This window comes from Mytilus californianus, unplaced genomic scaffold, assembly GCF_021869535.1.
Source record: "Mytilus californianus isolate M0D057914Y unplaced genomic scaffold, xbMytCali1.0.p SCAF_2, whole genome shotgun sequence".
In the NCBI taxonomy this organism is placed as follows: Eukaryota; Metazoa; Mollusca; class Bivalvia; order Mytilida; family Mytilidae; genus Mytilus; species Mytilus californianus.
In genome coordinates this window covers 106,774,332-106,800,974 of record NW_026262668.1, presented here as the reverse complement: position 1 = coordinate 106,800,974, position 26,643 = coordinate 106,774,332, and the positions used below count along the sequence as shown (strand labels likewise).

The 26,643-nt window shown below is 32.9% G+C and overlaps 1 protein-coding gene and 1 long non-coding RNA gene across 9 annotated transcripts in view; one reads left to right on the top strand and one right to left on the bottom strand.

Annotated features, from left to right (window-relative positions):
• LOC127728552 (uncharacterized) overlaps positions 1-6,885 on the top strand; it is a 150,608-nt gene extending 143,723 nt beyond the window's left edge. For all 3 annotated transcript variants that reach the window (XR_007994173.1, XR_007994172.1, XR_007994171.1), the window contains one exon: positions 6,697-6,885. This is a non-coding gene — a long non-coding RNA (uncharacterized LOC127728552). The remainder of the gene's footprint in view (positions 1-6,696) is intronic.
• Positions 1-26,643, bottom strand: part of LOC127728517 (5'-AMP-activated protein kinase subunit gamma-1-like) — a 243,756-nt gene that overhangs the window by 37,491 nt on the left and 179,622 nt on the right. For 5 of the 6 annotated variants that reach the window (XM_052235932.1, XM_052235928.1, XM_052235931.1 and 2 more), the window contains 4 exons: positions 26,040-26,570; positions 23,630-23,647; positions 22,574-22,610; positions 810-919 (listed from right to left, as the gene is read on the bottom strand). In XM_052235932.1, coding sequence (XP_052091892.1) covers positions 810-919; positions 22,574-22,610; positions 23,630-23,647; positions 26,040-26,570 — 696 coding nt within the window. The remainder of the gene's footprint in view (positions 1-809; positions 920-22,573; positions 22,611-23,629; positions 23,648-26,039; positions 26,571-26,643) is intronic. The other variant, XM_052235929.1, reaches the window with a different exon arrangement.

Here is a 26,643-nt window from a genome sequence, read left to right as displayed (position 1 = left end):
GACATACCAAGAAATATATTTATGCTGATTCAAATTTTCTAATCCAAATTTGTTTGTACAGATTTTGCATTAGAATGATAAATTTGAATACTTGGAGATGTCAGTCTTAAATCTTAATCTTAAAAATCTTAATTTCTATGCTGATCTCTACAAACTAAAAACTTGTAATGCATACAAACTTCACTAAATTGACCAAAGGACTGTTGGACATTTAGACAGACAAACTGCAATCATTAATTCTGATAGACCAAAAATCAGTTAGACAATAAGCTTTGATATTTTCAAAGAATCCCTTGATTTATAAAAGCATAAATCATGAATTTTCACGAAGAAAGTTAATGGAATGATACAATATTTAAGGTTTAAGTCAAAATAGTCAATTGTGGCAACAAAAACGATATGGAAACTTGTTTTATGTTGATTTTGGCACCTGAATATTGGATCAATCAATTTTGCTATCTGGAAATTTGGACGTGTGGACGACAGTGAATTATTAATGGCCAATATTTGTCTGAGTGAGTGACCCATATCAAATTTGTTGGATTTGTCCAACGGTCCAGCATATTTTGTGAAGTCTGTGCAAAATTTAAAATCCATCTCCTAGAATAATACTTGTCACATTAAGTGCTATATAAAAAGAAATGTGATTAACAAAATTGCTGAAAAACAAATATGTAAAGACTTTCTGGCATATATTCTTTATACAGTTGGAAAATATAGGATATTTTAGATGTAGCACGTAATATGGCAAATATGATATCTAGAAATAAACTAAAGGACTTAACATGCTTAGTATATACATCACTAACCCTAACAGAATCATCCCGTTTGAAAATGATGGCATGTGTATGTTCATGATTCCTGATAGGTGGTGCTGACTTTGGTTCATGACTATTTGCCAATGCCTTGAGTGGTGATACTGCAAGTAAAAACAAAACATTTTGAAATACTGAAAATATTGCTGAATATTTGGCACAAAAGCTAACGCTGCAGAAAATCTGTATCAGTGCTGTAGGTCTAAAGATATTTGCGAGAAAACAAATAAATAAGATATATAGCAAATACCTACTTGTAGCACAGAAGACAATCTATAACTACAGTGTCACTCACATAGGTCTATGTGCATCTTCAACAATGGACTCTCTCCAACAATATGGACTAGAATAGAATTAACGACAAAAATCTCATTTTTGTTGATCTTGTATTACTATCTTCTTTAGTTTTAACCCAAAACACAAAAAAAGGGTAAACAAATTCTTTTAAGGGCAATCACTCCTATATGGAGTCAACTAATGATGTCTGCAAAATTTGATTTATTTGTAGATCTTGTCTTGCTGATCAGTTTTGATATTTAAATTGTTTATCTATCTTTTATAGTTTTCAAGATATTAGGCAATAAAATGCTCCCAGCAGGGCACAGCTTGATATCCCCAGAGAGGACCAACCCTGAATAGTTATGGCAAGTATGGACACAACATTCATTCTTGATACAGCTCTGAATTTGGATAGAGATTAAATAATTAACACAGCATAGGTTTCTGACACAGAATGAATGTGGTCTAAGACCTTAAAAATTTGAATTTGGACATTTACCTTTTATGGTCCAATATCCAAAATCGAAATACATGGTTAGATTCTGCAAGCATATCAAAGAATCCCAAGAATTCATTTTTCATGAAATCAAACAAAGTTTAATTTTGGACCCTTTTGACTTCGATGTGGACCAATTTGATAACGAGCCCAAATTCCAAAATCTAAATAATTTTTTTAGATTCAGCATATCAAAGAACCCCAGGAATTTAATTTTTGTTAAAATCAAACTAAGTTTAATTTTGGACCAATTTGAAAACCGTGCCTAAAAGATTCAGCATATCAAAGAACCCAAATAATTAAATTTTAAAGTTTAATTTTGGACCCTTTGGACCTCAAAATTGACCAACTTAAAATTCGGGCCCAAAATCATAAATCTAAATACACGGTTAGATTCAGCAGTACAATGTCATCAAATGATTTATACTCAAGTTATTGTCTGGAAACCAGGAAATCCTTGTTTTTTGGCCCCTAATTCCAAAACGGTTTGGACCATAAGGGGACTAATAAACCACTAAAAATAATTTCTTTAGAGTGAGAACTAACATGTTTTTGAAGAGTTGACACCTAATTATTGTAGAAGAGTTGGTCAGTATGGGACTAATAAATGGGGAATGTGTCCATGGGACACAGATGATGCCCCCGCATGCATTTAACGTTATAAAGGGACATAACTCAAGAACAGTAAAAGTGATGCTAACTAAATTTGTACTTGATCTGAGTTTTGTGGTAATAAGCATTGTGTATAAGTTTCATAAAATTTGGTTGGGGCAAACTTAAGTTAGAGAACGAAGATGCAAAAAAATTCAGCAATTTTTCCATTTGTAAAGGGGCATAACTCTAGAACAGTAAAAGTGACGCCACCAAAATTCAAACTCGATCTGTGTTTTGTGGTAATAAGCATTGTGTATAAGTTTTATAACATTTGCTTGAGGCAAACCACAGTTAGAGAACGGAAACAAAAAATTCAGCAATTTTCCCATTTTTAAAGGGGCATAACTCTAGAACAGTAAAAGTGACGCCACCAAAATTCAAACTTGATCTGTGTTTTGTGGTAATAAGCATTGTGCATAAGTTTCATAACATTTGGTTGAGGCAAACTAAAGTTAGAGAACAGAAACCAATTTTGGGACGTACAGACAAGGGTAAAACTTAATGCCCCCTCCGCTACTGCGAGGGCATAAAAATAAATTGGGAATGTGTCCATGGGACACAGATGATGCCCCTGCTTGCATATCATATAAAGTTATAAAGGGGCATAACTCTAGAACAGTTAAAGTGACACCACCAAAATTCAAACTTGATCTGTGTTTTGTTGTTATAAGCATTGTGTATAAGTTTCATAACATTTGGTTGAGGCAACCTAAAGTTAGAGAACAGAAATGAAAAATTCAGCAATTTTTCCATTTGTAAAGGGGCATTACTCTAGAATGGTTAGAGTGACGGCACCAAAATTCAAACTTGATCGATGTTTTGTGGTAATAAGCATTATGTATAAGTTTCATAACATTTGGTTGAGGCAAACTAAAGTTAGAGAACGGAAACCAACTTTGGGACGTACGAAGGGATTGTACTTTCTCATACAGATGTACTCTTATTATATATAGTGTAAAGCAAGACAATTTATATATAATCTCCCAATACAATATACAGTAATGTAATTCACTCTCCATTACAGTGTATAGCAATACCGATGTATTATCCAAAAACAGTAATCTACTCTCCAATACAGTGTATAACAATAGTATTGTTATACACTGTATTGGATACAGATTACTTGACTGTTTTTGAAGAATGCACCAGGGAAGTAATCTGCTCTCCAATACAGTGTATAGCAAGAATAAAGTAATCTACTCTCCAATACAGTGTATAGCAATACCAGTGTATTCTCCAAAGCAGAGTTAAGTTATCTTCTCTCCAATACAGTGTATAGCAAGACCAGTGTATTCTAAAAAACAGAGTAAAGCAATCTACTCTCCAATACAGTGTATAGCAAGACCAGTGTATTCTCAAAACCAGGGTAAAGTAATCTTCTCTCCAATACAGTGTATAGCAACACCAGTGTATTCTCAGAAACAGAGTAAAGTAGTCTACTCTCCTATAAAGTGCAACAGATGTATTCTCCAATTCAGTACAATAATTCTAGTGTATTCTCAAAAACAGAGTAAAGTAACCTACTCTCCAATACAGTTTATAAGAACACCAGTGTATTCTCAAAATCAGAGTAATGTTATCTACTCTCCAATAGTGTATAGTAAGATCAGTGTATTTTCAAAAATAGAGTCAAGTTATCTACTCTCCAATACAGTTTATAAGACTCCTGTATTCTCAAAAATAGAGTAAAATTATCTACTTTCCAATACAGTGTATAGTAATTAGACCAGTGTATTCTCAAAAACACACACTAAGCTGCTCAATGAGACAGTTTCTATCACAGTAAAAATCTACAGTTAAGGGGTGAACAATTCAACATATCTAACACAACTTACACAATTTATTTTTACTGAATGTGAAAAATACTCATACTCATAAATTGTGTTTAATCAGCCTATTACACCACTATCAAACTGTGTTTTAAATTTCTATACTTAAGTTCAGTCACCCCTCTAAAGATATACAAATGTATTATGCTATTTCAGGACTATTTCAATGTTATCTCTGGGTAAAATGGTTGACAATATCAAGGTTATACTTTCTGACTGTTAGTTAACTCTTCCAAAGTCTCAAAGTTCTGTTAGCAAGTAAACATCTTAAAGCAAGTACTTGAAAATGTCATAGACAAAAAACTTGATTTTTCCACTAATAATCATAACATGAAAAATACTTTAATAAAAGTATATCCAAATTTGCATTTTGTTTACCTGATATTTGTTTATGTGATGAAAACATGTGTATTGACAAAAAGAGGAGAAAACTACACACACACTCAAAAGAAACTATACATTTTCGGGAGTGAAATATATTGGATAAATCTGTTCTTCTTTTTTTAACAAGATTTAATTGGCAAAATCAACTTTAAAGAAATCTATACTTGAATAGTGCTTGTCACTTATGGGACAGACAATTGAACTTTACATGCTGAATTTCTGTATTCACAAAATGTTTACAGTCCTTGACACAATTCCAAGAGAAACCATACATTTTTTTTTGTACTTACTGTTTAAACAAAATTAACTAATCATATACAAATAAATTCATGGGCAAACACCTTACCAGGTTAAGATAGAGAGACTACTTAATAAATTGTCAAGTACTACCCAACTTTAAATTGACCATGAACTTTTATCAAATATTTGGGGGATATAAAAGTCATTTGTACATATATTTCACAGTAAAAAGTATAAAAGTTTTTTACACATTATAAATTGAAAGGTTGTTCCATGTCTGAACATTTTGGTAATTGCCAACCATTTTCTAAATATACACATATATAATTAATAATATACATGTATAATAATGAAGCCTCAATTATGCTAAATGTATATATTAAAGTTTATTTTGGAATAAAATTAAATATATTTATATTGTCATACATGTACAAAAATGTAAATCCCGTTGCAGAAAGAGCTTGAAAATTAAAAGGGCAACTGCTTTCAGTATATATGTAACAAAGTGATTCAATCTTTTTATATGTATTTGTGTTTGTTTTTCCACTTTGCTTGACATTTATATACTGATTACTATGCCTCTTTGGAAAATGGGTCCAGGATCTAGAATGCACTTATAACTGACTTACAAAATATATGGAATAAGGATCAGTGATAACTGTTATATTGTTTAATGATAATTCCATACTGAAATATATATCAGTCAACAGCAGAGATTCATATCACAATCTTCTACAACATTAATCATAACCAGGCTGCCAACAATTTCCTCATATTTAATAACTACAAGGAATTTGATTCTTACAAATTGAACCACCTGAGATATTCATATGACTTGTCACAATATGCACCTGCTTTATCCATCTCAAAAAGTATGTCACCAATGCAGTTATAGTTCATATTAAATGTATAATGCAAATTCAGATTCTACAAGAGTTCATCAAATCACTTTAGAGACCACAATCAGAACAGGAGTTCAATATATGGATATGCAATAGATGAGAAGCTGAAGATGCTAAAATGTATGACAGAATTGAGTTAGCTTCTTCCTTTGGACAGCTTTAAAGGGGACAATTTGTGAGTGGACACCAAGCAGATTTTTAAGGCATTTAGAAATTTGGTGCTTCCTAATCTAATCAGCCTGTCCTATTTATTAATAGGTATACATGTATAAATTAACGGTCACAATATATACTTATTGATTATGTTCAGCTTTGTCAGCTAAACTATTAATCCTTTTACTTGATGGTAAAAGTGAAAAAAGAATCATAACAAAATTCCCATTTCATATCAAAACAGATTTCTTAAAAATAAGATTTATGTAAGACACAAATGATGCCCCTGCCTGACCAAACAAATGACTAAGTCCAACTTCCTGTCATTTTCAGAATATTTAAAAGAAATCAAAATCCTGTGGCCATGCACACCTCCATTATGTGTATGAACATCCTACAAAATATTAAAGCTGTATCTCCAAAACTATTGGAGGAGATAGCCGGACAAACCATGATCTCTTTATGCAGCTAGTACAAAAAAAATGACTAAGTCCAACTACCTGTCATTTTCAGAATATTTGAAAAAAAAAACAAAAAACCTGTGGCCATGCACACCTTCATTATGTGTATGAACATCCTACAAAATATTAAAGTTGTACCTCCAAAACTGTAGGAGGAGATAGCCGGACAAGCAATGTATCTTAATCCGGACGGACAGGGGTAAATTAATATGCCCCTAATCATTTTGTCACGGGGGCATAAAAATACATTAGTATTTAATTTTCAACCTAAATTGCATAAAACATTAACATCCAATCAATAATTTACATGTATCTTTACCTCTGCAGCAGATTCTGGGCTTCTTAATCTGGTTTTTCTAGACTTTTAGAAATCCGTTTTAATATGAAATAAATTGCTTCGCGGAGCACAGCTGGATACGACCGCAGTGGTCCAACCTTGAACAGTTGGGGCAATAATGGACGCAATATTCGCGCTTGATACAGGTCTGAATTTGGATTGTAATTAAATATTTGACACATAAAAGGTTTCTGACACAGAATAACTGTAGTCAAAGAACTTAGAATTGGTTATATGATTTGAATTTATATTCAATTTTTTGCTTCTGTGCAATACACTTTGCTGTTGCGAATTGATCCCCCCTCCCCCAACAAAAAAAAAAAAAAAAAAATTTACCCCCCCTTTTTTTTTTGCTTTTGTGCAATACACTATGCTGTTGCGTATTAACCCCTCCCCCCCTTTTCCCACACACTTTCTTTTTGCAAAAAAAATAATATTTGAAGAATTTTTATTTTTAATTTCTGAAATCTGAAATGAGAAAAAATTGCCCCCCCCACAATTTCTTTTTACTCCCCCCCCCCTTTTTCCCCCCAAAAAATTCTTTCCCTCAAGATATGGTCATAATCTCAATTCAAATTTCCAATGGAGTTTGCAACCATAATTACCCATTTAAATTTACCGTAGTGCTAACTTAATCTATTTTATAATTTAAAATAAGGTGTCAAATCCTTCATATGGATTTTTTTGTAAAAAAAAAAAAGATGCAACATTTGCAGATATTTTTACTGGTCTTCCTTCATAAATATGCATTTCTTTAAACATAATTTAAAAGCAGTGTAAGGGAGGTTATCAACACATTGTATTTGGATTACCTCCCTTACACTGCTTTTAAATTGTCTTAATTGTTCATTAACCATTACTTTATACATAATTTAAAAGCAGTGTAAGGGAGGTAATTCAAATGATGTATTTGAATTACCTCCCTTACACTGCTTTAAATTATAATTGTACTAAAGTATTTGTCCATTAACCAGGACACCCTTGTTTTCCCCCTTTTTTGCCCCTCATTCCTAAATGGTTTGAGCCATAACCCCCCGTAAGCAAATCCTAACCATCCCTTTGTGGTATGGAAACTTGTGGTACAATTTCAGAGATATCCATACACCGTTCCACAAGTTATTGTCTGGAAACTAGAAAAATGCTTATTTTTGGCCCCTAATTCCTCAACTGTGGTTCCACCATAACCCCCAAAATCAATCCCAACCTTCCATTTGTGGTATTGAACCTTCTGGTAAAATTTCATAGAGATCCATTCTCTTAAACTAAAGTTACATTGTGCGAAAACCAATGTGTCTTCAGACGAAGACGACGACGCCTACGACGTCATACCAATATACGACCGCAAGAATTTTTGTGGTCGTATAATAAAACAGAGCATGAAATTGTGTAAAAATCTTAATAGATTTTGTCATGTTAAATTATCATCCAGAACCTGAAAAAAAAATTCCCATTTTTCAGAAAACCAAGGGCACAACTCTTGAAAGGTAAATATCAAAACCTTCAATTTCAAACTTGACCTGTAAATTTTTATGGCTCATGAAAATGTGTACAGATTTAAAAAAATAAGGTCAAGCTGTACTTTAAAACCATCCAGAAAGCAGAAGTGTGATGGACGAAGGGACATAATGTACTGGAAACCACTTCATGTTCATATAGTTCAAAGATGATTTTAATAATGTCATTGGAGAAAAGAGGTGCATCTAAAAATATATTGCTGGAAATTAAGAAAAATTACTCCTTAAAGGAATCACAATGATGATGTAAAAGTAATAATATGTATGCACATACAACATTAACTGTTTTACGTAAATACACTCTTTATATGAAATGCTGACAAGAAAATGCACCATTCAGCAAGTAAATGTATCTAATCTATCAACTTGAACATTTGTATGAAAACCTTTAACTTATAACCAGTTCAATTTTTATGATTATTGGTCACAGATGACCTACTTCTGTTGCAAACTTTTATGGTCATATAAATTAAGCAAATGTTTTAAAACGTTATTTCACAAACTTGTCAATATAATTGATTCACAAATACATGTATACTCACTTATTTTTAGTCTTAAACTTAATTTCCTCTTCTTGCTCATTTTTGCAAGTAAACGTATTCAGGCAAAATTTAACCTTTAATAAAAAAAAATCCAGCAACTCCTTTCAAAGTGGAAACAAATTTATCAATACACAGCTTGTCAATAAGTCTTTCTGACACACTTCTGCAATCAGATAATTAATTTTTCGGAATCAATTAACGATGTAATAAATTGGTAAATAATCAAATTAAATCTTTAACCAAAAGTTCCAATGTTGTTGTTTTCATCTTGAGCACATGCTCCGGTTATCAACTGTTTTTAAATGTCCTTGACCTAAGCAATCTTATTTCTCGGTTAGCAAATCATGTGACCAACCAAGTATGTTCTAAAAGCCAACAAAGACCAAGATGTCTCACTTCTGCAAGCTCTTGTGCTCAAATTTTAATTCATCTTGTTACATTTAAACTGTAAAACCTATTTTTAAAATGACATACTGATTTCTAAATTTAGATCATAACAACACTGGAGAAAGAACTGAACGGTAATTTATTGAGGCTCTGGAAGGGGTTTCTTAACAGATCAGTGCAAAAAGATGCTTCATTTGTCAGGCAAAAATGAAAAGAATTGAGTTCAAAATCATCTGCAGCAACTAAATAGACTACAATATTCCAGCCCTGGTTTTATTGACCTATTTTTCCAATATAGTTTTCCTATTTCATGTTGCCACTGAAAAAAGGTATAATTTAAAAAAAAATTTCAATGCATTGCAACAAATGCTGAACAATATTGTAATTTGGGGGCTTCCAACAGACAATCTGACATTTTCACTCTTTCAGCATGTTCAGTTGAAAAAGATAATGAATTTGGTTATGTGAAGTTTGAGATTACTCAATCCCGAGATGACAATTCTCCTTGAGAAGAATAAAATCTGAATCATATTCAGTTGTTCTCCCTCCTTTTAAGGAAAAAGGGGAGATATGAAAAAATATTTTTTCATTTATATGTTTAAATATTAAAAAAAAATCGTCTGAAAAGACCTTTTTTTACATAGTAATTCCTACATGAAACCACTGTTTTTAAGCTGTAGAAAGAAAAAGTCATCTCTTTTCATTGTGTACCAATGTACATACCATAAGTCTGGCGACTTAGCAACAGAAATCACTTCTATTGGTCATGTTTATGGGCTTGTTACTGTTTTTAATCAAAGTTGTAAATTCTTAAGGTCAAGGTAAGCCACGAAAAAATACATTGTTGACTAAAAACAAAAATTGACAGACAAATGTAGATATGATAAATTGAAATAACATGCTCATGTGATGCATCAAATTAAATTCGGTCTATACTGCTACTGGTAAACTGTAATTACAAATTACAATCTAAGAAGTCTGTGCTTTTGTGCCTTCTAATTTTGTTTCAAAGGGATTCATATTTCTTTTGCTATAGTGCTTAGTATTTTTCGGTGTCTGAGGTATCTATACTGTTAACAGGCAAGACTGAACCTATTATCATTTCAGACTAAACATTATGTCAAGTCTAAGGGTTAGAGAATAAACATGTACCAATATTTGATGAACTTGGTGATGTCTCAAGGTCAGACATGAAGCATTTACCAATCCTTTATTGTATGATGCCTTAAAACACTGGATATGACTCAATAAAAAAAATAAAAGGAAAAACACGGAAGGGTCACTTGTGTTTGGAACTGCTGACTCTTTCAGTGACCCATTTTGTTTAAGTTTTATTTTGGTCACTCTTTAGTGTTTTGTTGACCATTGTCTTTTTCTTTTGCCACAGTGATCTTTGTTTTCCAAGTTATGGAATGATTGCCTATATGGTACAGTCTCATTCATTTATTTTAGTAGAATAATGATGAAAATAAACTTACAACAAAATAATAAATGAATGAAGACAGAAGTTGTAAAAGTACTTGTCATATTACATGTAGTAGTAATAAATAAGGAAGATATTTAATAAGTAATTATATCTACATAAAACTGACAATGAAGGTGACCCCATGACATATGTCTTCATTATGTTTAACCTAAAGAGGGTAACCAAAACTAGAGGACATATCTCCTGGAAAGAATTTCAAAAACATTATTTGAGAAGGAATAAGCAAAAATGGACATTTATTACCTGGCAAGTAAAGCCAAGACATGGTAGGAGCAGAAAGGAAAGCCAAGACATGACAGGAGCAGTGAGGAAAGCAAAGAAGACATGGCAGGAGCAGTGAGGAAAGCCAAGAAATTACAGGAGCAGGAAAGATGTAAGAGATATTACCTGGCGAGGAAAGCCAAGACATGACAGGAGCAGGAAAGAACTAATAGATATTACTTGGTGATAAAGCCAAGACATAACAGGAGCAGGAAAGAACTAAGAGACATTACATGGCAAGAAAAGTCAAGACAAGACAGGAGCAGGAAAGAACTAAGAGATATTACCTGGCTAGGAAAGCCAAGCAATTTTGACAGAAGCAGGAAAAACTGAAAGATATTACCTGGTGCAGAAAGCCAAGCAATTTTGACAGGAGCAGGAAAAAAGTGAGAGATATTACCTGGCAAGGAAAGCCAAGACATTACAGGAGCAGGAAAGAAGTAAGAGATATTACCTGGTGTAGATAGCCAAGACATTACAGGAGCAGGAAAGAAGTCAGAGATATTACCTGGTGTAGATAGCCAAGACATTACAGGAGCAGGAAAGAAGTAAGAGATATTACCTAGTGTAGATTAGCCAAGACATTACAGGAGCAGGAAAGAAGTAAGAGATATTACCTAGTGTAGATTAGCCAAGACATTATAGGAGCAGGAAAGAAGTAAGAGATATTACCTGGTGTAGATAGTTAAGACATTACAGGAGCAGGAAAGAAGTCAGAGATATTACCTAGTGTAGATAGCCAAGACATTACAGGAGCAGGAAAGAAGTAAGAGATATTACCTAGTGTAGATTAGCCAAGACATTACAGGAGCAGGAAAGAAGTAAGAGATATTACCTAGTGTAGATTAGCCAAGACATTATAGGAGCAGGAAAGAAGTAAGAGCTATTACCTGGTGTAGATAGTTAAGACATTACAGGAGCAGGAAAGAAGTAAGAGATATTACCTGGTGTACCGGTAGATAGTTAAGACATTACAGGAGCAGGAAAGAAGTAAGAGATATTACCTAGTGTAGATTAGCCAATAATCACCTTGAATTACCTAAAATTAGGTATATAATTAACTGGTAAAGTATCCAAACAACACTGGAGGAGGATTGTTCTAAGAAGGGTAAATATTACCAGGTGAGCGTAACAAAACATCACTGAGGAGATATGAACAATAATTGAACATGTTAGTTAGTGAAAGTCTCCAAACATCCCTGTAAGGTGGATAAACTAACAAGGAATATATTACTTGATGAGAGTAACCAAACATCACTGAGGCAAGGATGAACTAAGATATTGAGCTCCATCAGGACTAAAAATGGACATATTATGTATCATTGATTCCATATAGCCTTGCTATTTCAGATACCAAAATGAAAATGTAAAGCATCAATAGACAGATAGATGATAGTTGCCAACAGCTCACTATGGCTCTCTGGGCCAGGTGAGCTAAAATATCATGGGATGTGGGATATTTAGAAAGGTTTATTCTTTCCTTAAATGCACCTTAATCATTACAAAAGTCAAAGGCTTTCAATCAGATTGATATTATTTATCATAAGCATTAATTTGAATAATTTTTAGTCCTTGTTTTTCTGCTATGATCTTCAAACCTCTTGAAGGAATAGCTATTCTTAAATTCTGTTTTCATTTTTTTCTAATCCAATCTTCGAAAAAAGCATATTCAGAAAATAATTTTTTGAAACAGAAGCCAATCAATTTCAAATGATCTGTCATTTGAAAATTGTGCAGTTGGTTGTCCTCAGGAGACCTCCACAGCTACTGATGATATACCATGACAGCAAACATACAGAATTAATGACATGTCATGTACTTCCTAATCACATCAAAAAAATTTACAAGCTAAAGGGAGACAATTCAATTTATGTATTTAGATACAATGCCTTGCAGTCTGATTGGTATCAAACACAACAGTCATTGGACCTTAAGAAATGAATGAATGATTCTATAATTACCTGCTCAAATAATAAAAGAATGCCTCCTTGATTTTCTGTGTAAGTCATGTTAATCAATGCTTATATATTTTGTCATTTTGGTTTCCCATTGCCACTTCAGTTTAAATCTTTAACTAAAGAAATCCACTTTTGCAGTGATTTCCATATATTAAAAAGAAATCATATATCACCCAAACAAGCATTTTTTGTCGATTACTTTTGTCCGGTTCCTCCGACTTCGACATAACGAGATTCGACTTTATTAGAGAAATTCTCAAATTGATCATCCTTTTACAATTTCATTAGAAAAGTAGTGAAATAAAGAAGTCACCTGTTTCAGCAGTTCTCCTGATTGCCCTTAGAGTACACTATGCGTGATGCTTTCCTCCACCACTGCATTGTACTTTTAAGTAAGAGTTCAGGAAAGAAGTGTTATTTGTCAGATGCCCAAGAATACTATACATATAAGACCCAACTTCGTCAATGACATGTTTAGTAGATTTCATACCTTGTTATCCAGTGATGATACCAGTTGGGAATATAACATAAGATGATGTGGAATAATTGCCAATGAGACAACTATCCACCAGAGACCAAATGCATAGATGCTAGCAACTATAGTTTGCCTTACAGCCTTCAACAATGAGCAAATCCAATACTGTGGATTCATTATTATGTATTGGATACCAATTTTCATGGATTTCATTGGTAAACCACAAATTCAATTTTTTCATACACTTTTATGCAAACTTTGGCATAAACTGTTAACACAGAGATATATGTCTCGCCTATTTGTTATTTTGATAATGCAAATGTTGAAATTAAAAAAGCAATACTTTAACATGTAAGTTATGCAAATATTCAACGTCAATGAATCATGACTGAAGGTACAGGGCTAAACAATGATGTGCCAATGCTAATACAACTGCAAACCAAATACCATTGACTTTTCATAAGTCGTTTCCTTTAAATAAACCTTAACACAAACATTAACTTGTCAACTATGTAAAAGTTTCAAAGTCAATGAATCATAATTAGGGGGTGGGGTTATATAATCTCCATGGAAATGAAACTTGCAAATGCCACTACATTTGCATACCGAATATCATTGACTTAACATAAGTGGTTCATCTTAAACTGACCTATCACAAACTAATACATGTAAACTAAGCAAAAGTTTCAAAGTCATTAGACCATGACTGAGGGGTAAGGACCAAATATTCTCCATGGAAATGAGATGTGCTAATGCTTATACAACTGCATACCAATTATCATTGACCTACCACTAACGGTTCCCCTTAAACTGACCTAATCACAAACTAATACATGAAAACTAAGCAAAATTTTCAAAGTCAATAGACCATGAATGAAGGGGCAGGGCCAAATAATCTCCATGGAAATGAGATATGCCAATGCTTATACAACTGCATACCAAATATCATTGACCTACCACTTGTGGTTCCCCATAAACTGACCTAATCACAAACTAATACATGTAAACAAAGCAAAGTTTCAAAGTCAATAGACCTTGACTGAGGGGGCGGGGCCAAATAATCTCCATGGTAATGAGATGTGCCTAATCACAAACTAATACATTGTTGACGCCGCCGCCGTCGCTGCCGGAAACAGCATTCCTATGTCTCGCTTTTTGACTCCGTCAAGTCGAGACAAAAACCACAAAATCAAACATCAATGTAAATACAATTTCTCCTCATTCAATGAAATTTGATATCAATGAAAATAGACCAACCCTTAGAACCTCAAATCAAGCTATAAAAGCCCTGTTTTGTTACATACTCTTATTACTAAAAAAAATATACAGTTGACTGAAATTTGTTTTCATTTAATGAAGGTGGTGATCCTCCAAAAGTCTTCAGCTAAACAATGATAAACCCATTTAGCCAATCATGCTACGACATCTAGATATTTTATGAGATACTGAACCAACTTCTTGTAAGACAAATGAGGTTCAAGACTTTGGACAAGAAGAATTACATGTGACAGAACAAACTTTTTCTGGACCAAAAACAGTGAACCATCTTCTAATAAGACCAAAAACCCTGAACCATCTTCTTGTAAGACCAAAAACACTGAACCATCTTCTTGTAAGACCAAAAACACAGAACCATCTTCTTGTAAGACCAAAAACACTGAACCATCTTCTTTTAAGACCAAAAACACTGAACCATCTTCTTATAAGACCAAAAACACTGAACCAACTTCTTGTAAGACCACAAACACTGAACCAACTTCTTGTAAGACAAATGAGGTTCAAGACTTTGGACAAGAAGAATTACATGTGACAGAACAAACTTTTTCTGGACCAAAATCACTGAACCACCTTCTTGTAAGACCAAAAACACTGAACCAACTTCTTATAAGGCCAAAAACACTGAACCATCTTCTTATAAGACCAAAAACACTGAACCATCTTCTTGTAAGACCACAAACACTGAACCAACTTCTTATAAGACCAAAAACATTGAACCAACTTCTTATAAGACCAAAAACACGGAACCATCTTCTTGTAAGACCAAAAACACTGAACCAACTTCTTATAGACCAAAAACACTGAACTATCTTCTTGTAAGACCAGAAAAACTGCACCAACTTCTTGTAAGACCAAAAACACTGAACCAACTTCTTACAAGACCAAAACACTGAACCAACTTCTTATAATATAAAAATAAGAAGATGTGGTATAATTGCCAATGAGACAACTCTCCACCAGAGACCAAATGACATAAGTTAACAGCTATTGGTCAGTGGCACCACTGTACGGTTTTCAACAATGAGCAAAACCCATATCGCATAGTCAGCTATAAAAGGCCTTGAAATGACAAATGTTAAACAATTCAAATGAGAAACCTAACAGACTGATCTATGTACTAAATAATGAACGAAAAACAAACATGATAAACAGCAACAAACAACAATCACTGAATTACAGGCTCCTGACTCGGGACAGGCACATACAGAATGTGGCGGGGTTTGAAAAGACCACAAACACTGAACCAACTTCTTATAAGACCAAAAGCCCTAAAATATAACTGAAGACTGATGAAGTTCCAGACTAAGAACAAGCTCAATTACATGTGATAGATATAAATAAGGATAGAACCAATTTGTTACTACATGTTTACCAAAAGCACAACCAACTTCTTATAAGACCAAAAACACTGAACCATCTTCTGACAAGACCAAAAACTCTGAACCATCTTCTGACAAGACCAAAAACTCTAAAATATGACTGTGGATAACCACTGTTGTTCCAGACTTTGGACAAGCATAATTACACATGTTTATTTGTGAAATCAAGACACCATGGTTTTGTCATGATGTATTATAGAATAAGTCATTATAGGATGTGAAATCCTGGATCACAAGTCAACATATTATTGAAGTCAGCAAGAAACAACTAATTAAGTGTATGTGGTGAGTATACTGACAGGTTACAACAAAAATGTCCATCATTCATTAGATAATGTAGTAAATTCCTAAGACATTATCAACCACTGAAATCCTGACACAGTATGGTAAGTTACAGAATTTCACAAAAATAATGACTAACCTTGTTCTGTTGCCATGACACACTAATGGACAGGTGTTTCTGACCATTAGGTAATCGGCAATAACTAAATTCTCATTACTTGGATCAATAACCCACAACTCAAATTGACCAGTATTACTACTGTTTCATACAGCTATATTACAACATAATATAATAATAAAATAGACAATTAAAAATAATAAAATAAATGATAAGAAATACTTGCTATAGACAAGCTTTGTTAATGAAGCACTTGAATTTCACTTTCACAGAACTATTCTTAAAAAGAAATTAATTTCTAAACTGTCATACAATCACTGTCACCTAATTCAACACTTCTTAAATGGTGGTCCTGATCCTGTATTGATCTAAAAATCCCTCTAGATATTAACTATCAACCAAATCCAATCCAATTATGTTTTTAAATAATTGCAGAATAAACACTTGAACACCAATGCAGCATACGGATTACTCTCTATGTCCATTACATATACTAGAACACACCCGCGAAATAGCGGGCATTAGAGCGTAATTGAAAGTATGTAAACTGTTGTAGGATGAATTTTTGTAAAAGATTTTTGGCTGGAGAATTTCAGGAAAGGTATCAAAAGTCATCGATACTTGGGGACAGGACAATTTTTTTTAGCCCTCCCCCTTTTTTTCAAAGTCCGTTATTTTTTGTTTTCTGTTTTTCTGTATACTATGAACATACATATACTTTAAATAAAGTGTATTTGCTATTTACTATCAATTCCAAGTTTACTATCCACGGCGGCCACTGATATATTATATAGAGACTCTCTATATAATATATCAGTGATTTGATTTGATTTTTGGTCTTTTAAGCACCGCTTTTGGGCTATTTCGTGGCGGCCAGTTTTTATTGGTAGAGGAAGCCGGAGTGCCCGGAGAAAACAACCTACCTTCGATAGGAAAACTGACAATCCTAGTCAATTAAGATTGGAGTCGAGTGCACCTGCACGAGCAGGGTTCGAACTCACAACCTCAGTGTTGACTGGCTAGTATTACAGTAGTAACTACTTAGACCACTCGGCCACCGAGGCCCCTAATATATCAGTGACCGCCGTGGATAATCTTGGAATTGATAGTAAATAGCAAATACACTTTTTTATAGTATATGTATGATCATAGTATACAGAAAAACTCGAAAAAATTGTCCTGTCCCCAAGTACCTATGAAAATTATGTGTAATTTTAAAACAGCCCTAAACGGAAGTCTATGACTTAAAAGTCCATCCGATGACGGAAACAATATCCGGACACCTTTATTTTTGTTTTCCTCCCAAATAACCTAAACTAAATAATCATAAGCGAGGATGACAAATGCGACTATGCATGGTACCTATAGGACACAGAGGCATGATGATTAATTTATTGTGGAAGGAAGAGAAGCGACGCACAAAATGAGGTCTTCTCGTTTAATAGTATAGATAACTACAAACTAATTAAATACATTGGAATTAACCCAAGTTCTAACGCAAGTTCTAAGTTTGAAAGACTTGCTGCTTCATTCTAGGAACAAGTCTTTAAAAATATATTTTTTTAAAATTATGTTGAGACTAGTATACTTCCAAGAATTGTTAGACTTTGCCTCATTTGTCATAAAATTGCATTTTTTGACACCATCTATCAGCCGCTTGACACAATGTAAAGCTTTTTTGTTTGTTCTCCTGGCTCACTCGCCAAAAAGATTCACATTGTGGCTTGTGGCTGATATTTTAGGATATCAATGTGTACAAAACAAAATATTCTATACTCCCTGGCCTTCCTTCTATCAGTCCTGACAAATCAACTTTTCTGGACTGACATAACAAAAAGTTAGTGTCAAAAATGCAAATCTTTTGACATTCGTGACAAAGTCTAAAAATTCTTAGCTTGCTATAGACCCAATGTCAGACACAATAACTATCCACCTCTGCTTCTTTCCTATCCATTAGAGGAATACATAGTTCAGGTGCTAATTAAATGAAAAGATCAGTAAATCACACAAACAGTATCCCCTTTTAAAGGATTAAAAAAAAAACATTTCTGAGACTTACATAACAGTCAAAGGGAAGTAACTCAATTACAAATTATAAACATGTACAGAAATGCATTGTGCAGTCAGAATGAGATTACATGTATTAACATATAAAGCTTAAACTTTCTTATTAACTGCAATTATATACTGAAAATCCCAAATTATTGGACATGCACCAGACATTTTGTTCTATTAACAAGAATTTTCTTGGATGCATAACAAACATCTTAAGAATATTTGCCTAATGTATAAAAGATTCTAAGTTATCTAATTTGGATATTTCTTGAACTAAAATATAGGCAAAAACATATCTCTCTAACCTGGGAAAGCTATATGCTACCTAACCACTGGCTTACAGCTGTATCATAAAGTAAAAGTTTGGAGCATCAACACCAAGAAGAAAGTAAAAATATAAATTCACCTAAATGTTAAATCTGAATATGTTCCATGTCACCAAGGAGGGGAAAGCATGTACAACAACAATTAAACCTCATTTGTGGTAGATCTATGGTTGTTTCTCTCAAGTGTTTGTCAGATATCAATGATTCATAATATACACCATAGGAATGGAAGAACAGTGCTTCTTGTACCTATTTGTATTAATAACTATGTAACTGAAGGGACCATCTTTTTACAAAAAATCCCTACTTGTAATTGTTATGTGACATTTTGTATGGTATGGTAATATAAATCAGGAGTTTAGGAATCAGGTCTTTCTACTTACCATTTTTGACTCGAGTATTTTTAAATTATGTTACAGGAGAAATTAATGGAGAAATTACATCAAAGCCTACCGTGAATGTTTTATATGATATTGACTATGGAGGTTATCAGAAAATGTCATGGAGGTTAAGGTCACTGGACGTACATGTGTCAATAAATTGTCATCTGAGTACTGGAAGATGGAAGTAATGAGGTTTAGTTGTATGCACTACCTAGTCAGCTACATGTCCATGTTAGGATTGGCCTGCAGCAGAACATATAAAATCTCTATATAGTTCAATTATATGGATGGGGTAATCATGCAAATGTCAAACTGTATCTAGGAACAATCAAATGCTTGACAAATAACAGAACATGTACACCATTCAAGAAGAAAAATAATTAAAAAGCTGTTTATTTTACAAATTTTCCTGCTTTTGAACCCCTTGATACAGTCCAACAAAACAAAGTAAATATATGAATGAACATGTGTATATACCTCCTATTGTAAGCCTGAGAACGTTACCTGTAAACATCACAAGATTACATCAATTTTACATAAAATAAAAATATACTTCAATTCTGAATGGTTATAAAATAAAGAGTAATTATACAATTTTATGTGAATATGGTCCAAGATTTTATCAGTACTTTTCTCAACAAACTATATACATGTAGAACTATAACAAATTAAGACGAATTCCCCTTACTATTTAAACGTAATAGATTCAAGATGGATGATAGGAACATTCTTCAGTGAACCCTCGCATTAAATTGAAATAGTTTCAAACTATCAGTGAAAAGAATATTTGTGGCAATAGAAACTTTAAATGGTATCCCGTCGTAATGAGCTTTATACAGCATCCTATCGATCTCTGACTACTGTCATTATATTTATATAGCTATGATTGAGGGGTTAAAGGCGGGAGTTTCATTTATGTAACAATGCAAAAGGATTTGTACAAGATGTCTATAAAGTAAGAGAAAAGGGGCATATAAGCTTAAGATTTGCAGTTTCAAAAAACAATTGCTAGAGATAGTAACACTTGATCTTTTTGAAATGATGCACTTTTGATTCCAAATTCATTTAAAAAACTGACCAAATCTCAGAGGAAATAAAACATTGAGTGAATCTCAGAGGAAATAAAATAAAACATTGAGTGAATCTCAGAGGAAATAAAACATTGAGTGAATCTCAGAGGAAATGATTTCCTTCATTTGATACCATCTGTTCTAGTCAAAGAGTCCAAATTGAATTTCAACTGAATAAAATTCGCATTCCAAGAATCAATGTGAAGTCCTGTAGATTCAAAGTAGAGTCACTTCCTTGGGTAATACATTGCAGCCTAGTGTATGTGCTGCTAATATAATTTTGCAGCAAAATGGTTTGTTTATATTCATGTATGGATAAACGAATAAAAATTTCATTTAAGTTTGATGCAGCCTCAAAATTAAAAAAACAAAAGACCTATACTAAGCAGCCATATTTTTCTTATTACCAAAACAAAATGAGAAAGGAGTAGGACTGGTAAGGGCCGATTTTGGCCTCAAAATTCAGGTTGGTCTGATGAAAAATTTTGGACACTTTTTAAACACTTAAGTGTCTACTTCAGTTGATTCAATAAGTTTATATGAAAGATTTGAACTGATTTAGTCATTAAAGACGCTCAAATTCAAGCCTAAATATGAAAAATTTATCAAATATGCCATAATATGTCACTTTTCAGATGGTTTTTGTCAAAAATGAAAGTGGCCGCATCCGTGTTCATTCTCAACCTTTATATATGTTATGCATTATCATCAAATACAACTTACATTTAAATATTAAGAATGAACACAAATGCGGCCACTTCCATTTCAGATGGAAACCGTCTAAAAATTAACCAAAATGCTAAAATTTCGAAGATTTCAGTAATTTAGCATGACTTAATGATGCTAGTACCCGATACATGTGCATTGTATTGTCAAAAACAGCCCATATTTATATAACAGAAGTATTCTTCTTTCCAATAAATAGCTAAAAATTTACATTATAACAATTTTGTAAAACTGCTATATTTTGGGGCCAAAAAGGGGTCTTACTGGGTCTACTCCTTTCATCCAAGACCTTACAGACATTCCTTTTGCCAAGTTTCTTTCAAAATAGAAACAATACAATGTACTTTCCTAGAAACCAATAAAAAATTATTACCCACATGATGCAATAAGACCAATATGACACATCACCCACCATGTACCCCAAGCAGACTAAGGATTCTTCATAGAAGGTTTCCAAGTGATTTTTCTCTTAACAAATTGAAGAGATATGGAAATACAGACTCAGGAGCGACATGAAAATGTACAAAGTTTGTAAAATGATGATACAGTAATGACCACAATGTTTTCCTTTCAGATCTATTGATAACCTGTATCAAACAACTCAATGGTTATGAAACATTCATTTATCAACCATTCTTTTTATGTTCAGTTGATTTCACATTATTAAAAAAAATTCATTCTTCGATTTCCTCTTATTCATGATTTACTAGTTTCAATACTCTTAAGACAGGAAGTTTTTTTCTGAAAACATCCCTGTTGGGACACTCCTTGTAAGAAAAGCTTTCAAACTGTTTATATATTATTATTGATTGCTTCATACATAAATTCTATTTATAGACAGAATTTCCAGTGATAGAAGAGGATAACAAATTTGCTATTATATCATGCCTTAAAAAAAAATAAAAGCAAAGAAAATTTAAGCCAAGAAGTATCAAAAATTTTAATGATGTTTGATACATTCAGAGGTCTGATACAGGTGCAATGATTCTGAAACATTTTAGTACTACTTCTATTTACATGCCAGAACAAGAAGGTAAACTAGTAACTTTCATTATGTTGTTTACAAGTTTTACTTCCTTGAAATGATGAAAAATAGTATGTTATAATTAAGTCAGGTGGCAAATGATCATAATATTTAATTGTGTCAGACATAATCTTTTTCATTCTAACCTGCATTGCTACTTGACTCTCCTTCTAAACTCTTTCCAGAACTTCTTCTACGCCTCATTCTCACAGATTTGAGAGCACCCAGGATTAATCCTAATATATTTTGTTTATTCCAAAGAAATTGTATTGCTGCACTATTAACCCTACAAGGTCAGCTTCAATTTTACCCACAATTCACTTTGTTTACTGATGTCATTTCAATGTTATTTATAGAAATGGGATTTTCCTTTACATATGACTATAATCACTATATACAAATGTTGATTTTGCTCTTTATGAGAGTCTACTATAACAATCGTGATTTTAGAAGAATTGATATCTATTAAAATGTAATCTAGCACAATAATTATTCTATATTCTTTTCACTGACATATTGATAAGTATATTATATACCCTCTCTCAAAAAAATGTATCCAAAAGTACTTCAAAACGACAATTAAAACCCAGTGTAATCCTCTAAGGCAACCATTGCATAACATCACACCCTTTTTTTTTTAATCTGCCAGAAATCTATGGTTAAAGAAATTATGTGGAATCATATGCTTCCATGGCCTCAGTTGAGAAGCATCACTGTAAGAAATATTAACAGGTAAATATAGACATCTGGTATACTTACGAGGACTGCCTGGTGGTGTGGCGCTGTCTGTACTGTTCTGAAATACAAATCCATCAACTTTTAATTTCATCTTAATTTAACATCCTCAACTAAATATAATTTGAATTTGTCCATTACAAAGAAGGACACTGAATCATATGTGTTTGATTAATATAATTTCTAAAAATAAATATCATGGGACAGCAAAAATTCATATTTCTTTAATTTTTAAAATTGTGAAGTCTGTATAAATATATCTGAAACATAGTTTTTAGGTTAGAGGAGGTTAATACATAAAGTCTAGCCTGTGAAGTTACAATATATGTAGTCTATCTGTGTGAGATTATAAAGGAGGTTGGGGGAAAATATCACATTGTTTTGCTCACCTTGACCATGAAAGGTGTATATTACTTAATTGTACAATTTAGAATCATTTTGTTATCAATGATTTTGAAACGGGTCTAAATATAAGTTGCAATTCAGATGAAAGTTCAACTTTTAGTGAACAAGTTCACATACCCCATGCCCCCAAACACGATCAATATGGGTAATTTTCACAAATCCCCTCCCCAATAAAAATGGTGCCTTATTTCAGATTTTGCTTATTAAACTCAACAAAATGATGATGGGCAGGTCAAAAACATTATACCCTTGCAACTTTGTTCATCATAGAAGTCACTGAAATATTGGTTATATTATTATATCTCTATTGGAGACTAATACTTCATTACGAAATAACACATATAGTAGGCAGTGCTACCTCATTAATGGGCAATAATTTTTTTCCCTGAATTCTGACCCTTCCTTAATTTCCTATTGGGGCCATCAGCCCCCCTCCTCTTTGAAAATCCTAGATCCACCTCTGTACAGGGACTATGTCTTTTTCAATATAGTTAAGTGCAAATGACTATTGTAGGTGCTCTTTTGTTAATAATGTGTTCTCACATATATACAATCAAAGCAAAGTTTGTATGTTAGGTCAAATTTTGGGAAAATGCACTCTTTAAAAGTGAATGTGTGCAAATTCATAACTGATGGCTGATCTTAATCACAAGGTGTATCAGGGACAACGTTTACCTGAATAAGTGATGCAAACTGAAAAATGATCAAAGTTAAAATCATAATACGGACTTATGTAATAAAGTATTATTTGGTTATTTCTAATATATTGTAGTTATTGGTACATGAACTCCCATGTATGCAACTAATACTGTGCTCATTCAAAAGTCCAAGTTTAGAAAAATGATAAAATATCCTTATGACAGACTTTTAAAGGCTTTCATATTTACGGTAGTGTGCTTGCTAATTAGATATTTTATTTTCCAAATCTTCATATCTTCATATTAAACAGACATAATCATAATATTCACCTACAGGCATTGATGAAGAAAATTTAAAAAAATTTGTAAGGGTTCCGCGGAACCCAGTGTCTCGCCTACTTTTGCTGTTAGTCAGTCGCAGGCTCAACAAAAATGGGGAAAAAATTATTTTAAATTTTACCCTAGATACTATCTTTTGATCGTAAGAAGTTCTGTTCAAGTTTGGTAAAAATCCAAGAAGGTTTATGAATCTAATAAATGTTTTAAAAACTTTAACTGCAGACTGTACGTAATGTTTACTGAAATAAAACTAAGTCCATTTATAAGTAATATACAGATAAACCTGAAATAAATTTTTACCAAATTTCCCTCTAGATACTAGCTTTTGATCATAAACAAGCTTCTGTCCAAGTTTGGTACAAATCCAGGATAGTTTAAGAAAGTTATTAAAATTTTGAAAGCTTTAACCACAGAGTGAATGTAATGTTAACTGGCAGAAAAACTAAGTCCATTTATAAGTAAAATACGGATAAACAGGATTTTTTTTTTAACAAAATTTACTTTTGAATACTATCTTATGATCACAAACAAGCTTCTGTCCAAGTTTGGTACAAATCTAGGATAGTTTAAGAAAGTTATTAAAATTTGAAAAACTTTAACCACAGAGTGAATGTAATATTAACTGGCAGAAAAACTAAGTCCATTTATGAGTAAAATACAGATAAACAGGATTTTTTTTTTTACAAAATTTACTTCTGGATACTATCTTATGATCACAAACAAGCTTCTGTCCAAGTTTGGTTGAAATGCAGGATAGTTTTTAGAAAATTTGAAAAGCTTTAACAACAGAGTGAATATTTGTGGACGCTGCCGCCGCTGACACCAACGGAATGTAGGATCGCTATGTCTCGCTTTTGCGACAAAGGTCGCAGGCTCAACAAAAATGAATGGAGAATGTGTCGATGGGACACAGATTATGCCCCCGCTTACATACAACATTATAAAGGACATAACTCGAGAACGGTAAAAGCGATGCCACTCAAATTCGAACTTGATCTGTGTTTTGTGGCAATAAGCATTTAAGTATAAGTTTCATAACATTTGGTTGAGGCAAATTAAGTTAGAGAACAGATACAATTTTGGGACATACATACAGACAAGGGTAACACTTAATGCCCCCTCCAGTGACAGTGGGGTATAAAAAACACATTTACTGTCCTTTTTAAGTTAATTTGAACTAAAACGATGATTTGTGAGGCCTTCACTTGAAATGGGAAGAGCTAAAATGTATGTCAAATAAATAGATTCTCATCCATCTTCAGAGTATTTGAGCTGAAAGTAAGATTTTATTTTTACTCAGATCATGACTATCATGAAATTAAATAATTTGTAAAATCCTCTCCCAACCAAAAAATTAAATGTATTGGCCTTATATCCTTAATTGCTTATCAGATTTGTTTATCATTTTGTCCAAGCTAAGTAATCATTCAAATGTCAACCTTATATTGATTAATCCACCATGTACACACTGATATGTAACACCATAATATTTACTTTTTGATAAAGTCATCACATTGAATTAGTTCGGTTGTTGTAATGAAATACTTCATTATATTCATCCAAAATACATATGCCTTTAAAACACAGAAGCAGGTATGTTGAACGAAAATAAATTGTTTACATATCAACCCAATCATCAGTGGCCTTGAAAATAAAAACTACTGTACAAACATGGATGGATTTTTTTTACCGATTTAAACATTTCCATGCACAGTTTTAGTTTTTGATCAAAATTTTGGTTGATTTAGTATTGGTTCATATCAGGGGAAGTTTCACAATGTACAAATTCTAACTTAAATCGATGGTTTAATAAAAGTCAAATCTGCTACTTGCAACTATGCCACACCAAATTATAGATTTGTTTTTTAATTCAACTGGCTTTTTTGGTTTTCTGCCAATCTGACATTTTATTACATGTCTTTATATTTGTATTTGAATCTGACTATTTCCATACTCCATCCACCACCTAAAAATCTCTCAAAAATAATAAAAATATCTGTTCTTGTTAATGGGACCACTCTTCCAACATTCTTTCTGTAATATATTCACAATACAACTTCCAAAACATGACTCCCTTTCCTCTGACATATTGAAAAATAATTCCTTACCTGTTTTGTAAGCATCTTCCTTGGGGACTTGGCTTTGGAATCAGAATTTGACCTCGGTCTAAACCGTGACATAAAACTATCACGAGGCTCATTCCCTGAGAGATGACGTTGTTTAACATTATTTGTAGGTGATAGTAATTGTTTTTCTAAAATTTGTCCCATAGGAGTATTTGGTGCTGTTTTATCCGTTTGCATATTAGTCAAAGCATCACGTAAAGTTGATTCATCCATAGACTCGTCCATTTTTACTGTTGGAATCACCTTTTTCCCTGGTTTTTTAATTCCTGAAAGATCAGATTTTGCACGAGGTCTGAATGAATCTAAAAAATTTTGCACTTTTGATGTACTTGGTGCAGTTTCTTTAGCATTTGAATCACCTGAATGTTTTCGCTGTCTATTTTTTCTAGAAAACAGTCCTCGTAATCCTGTTGACCCTGACCGTGGTCTAAAATCTCCATCTGCCAAGTCATTGCTTGGTGTCATTTCTTTCACACCTGTATCCATCAAAGGTACAGCAAACGCACTGAGGTCCTGCAAGTAAAAATGATTCAATGGTCAGTCTTGTCATGTATATAATAAATATTAAGTGTTGTACATTTTTTCC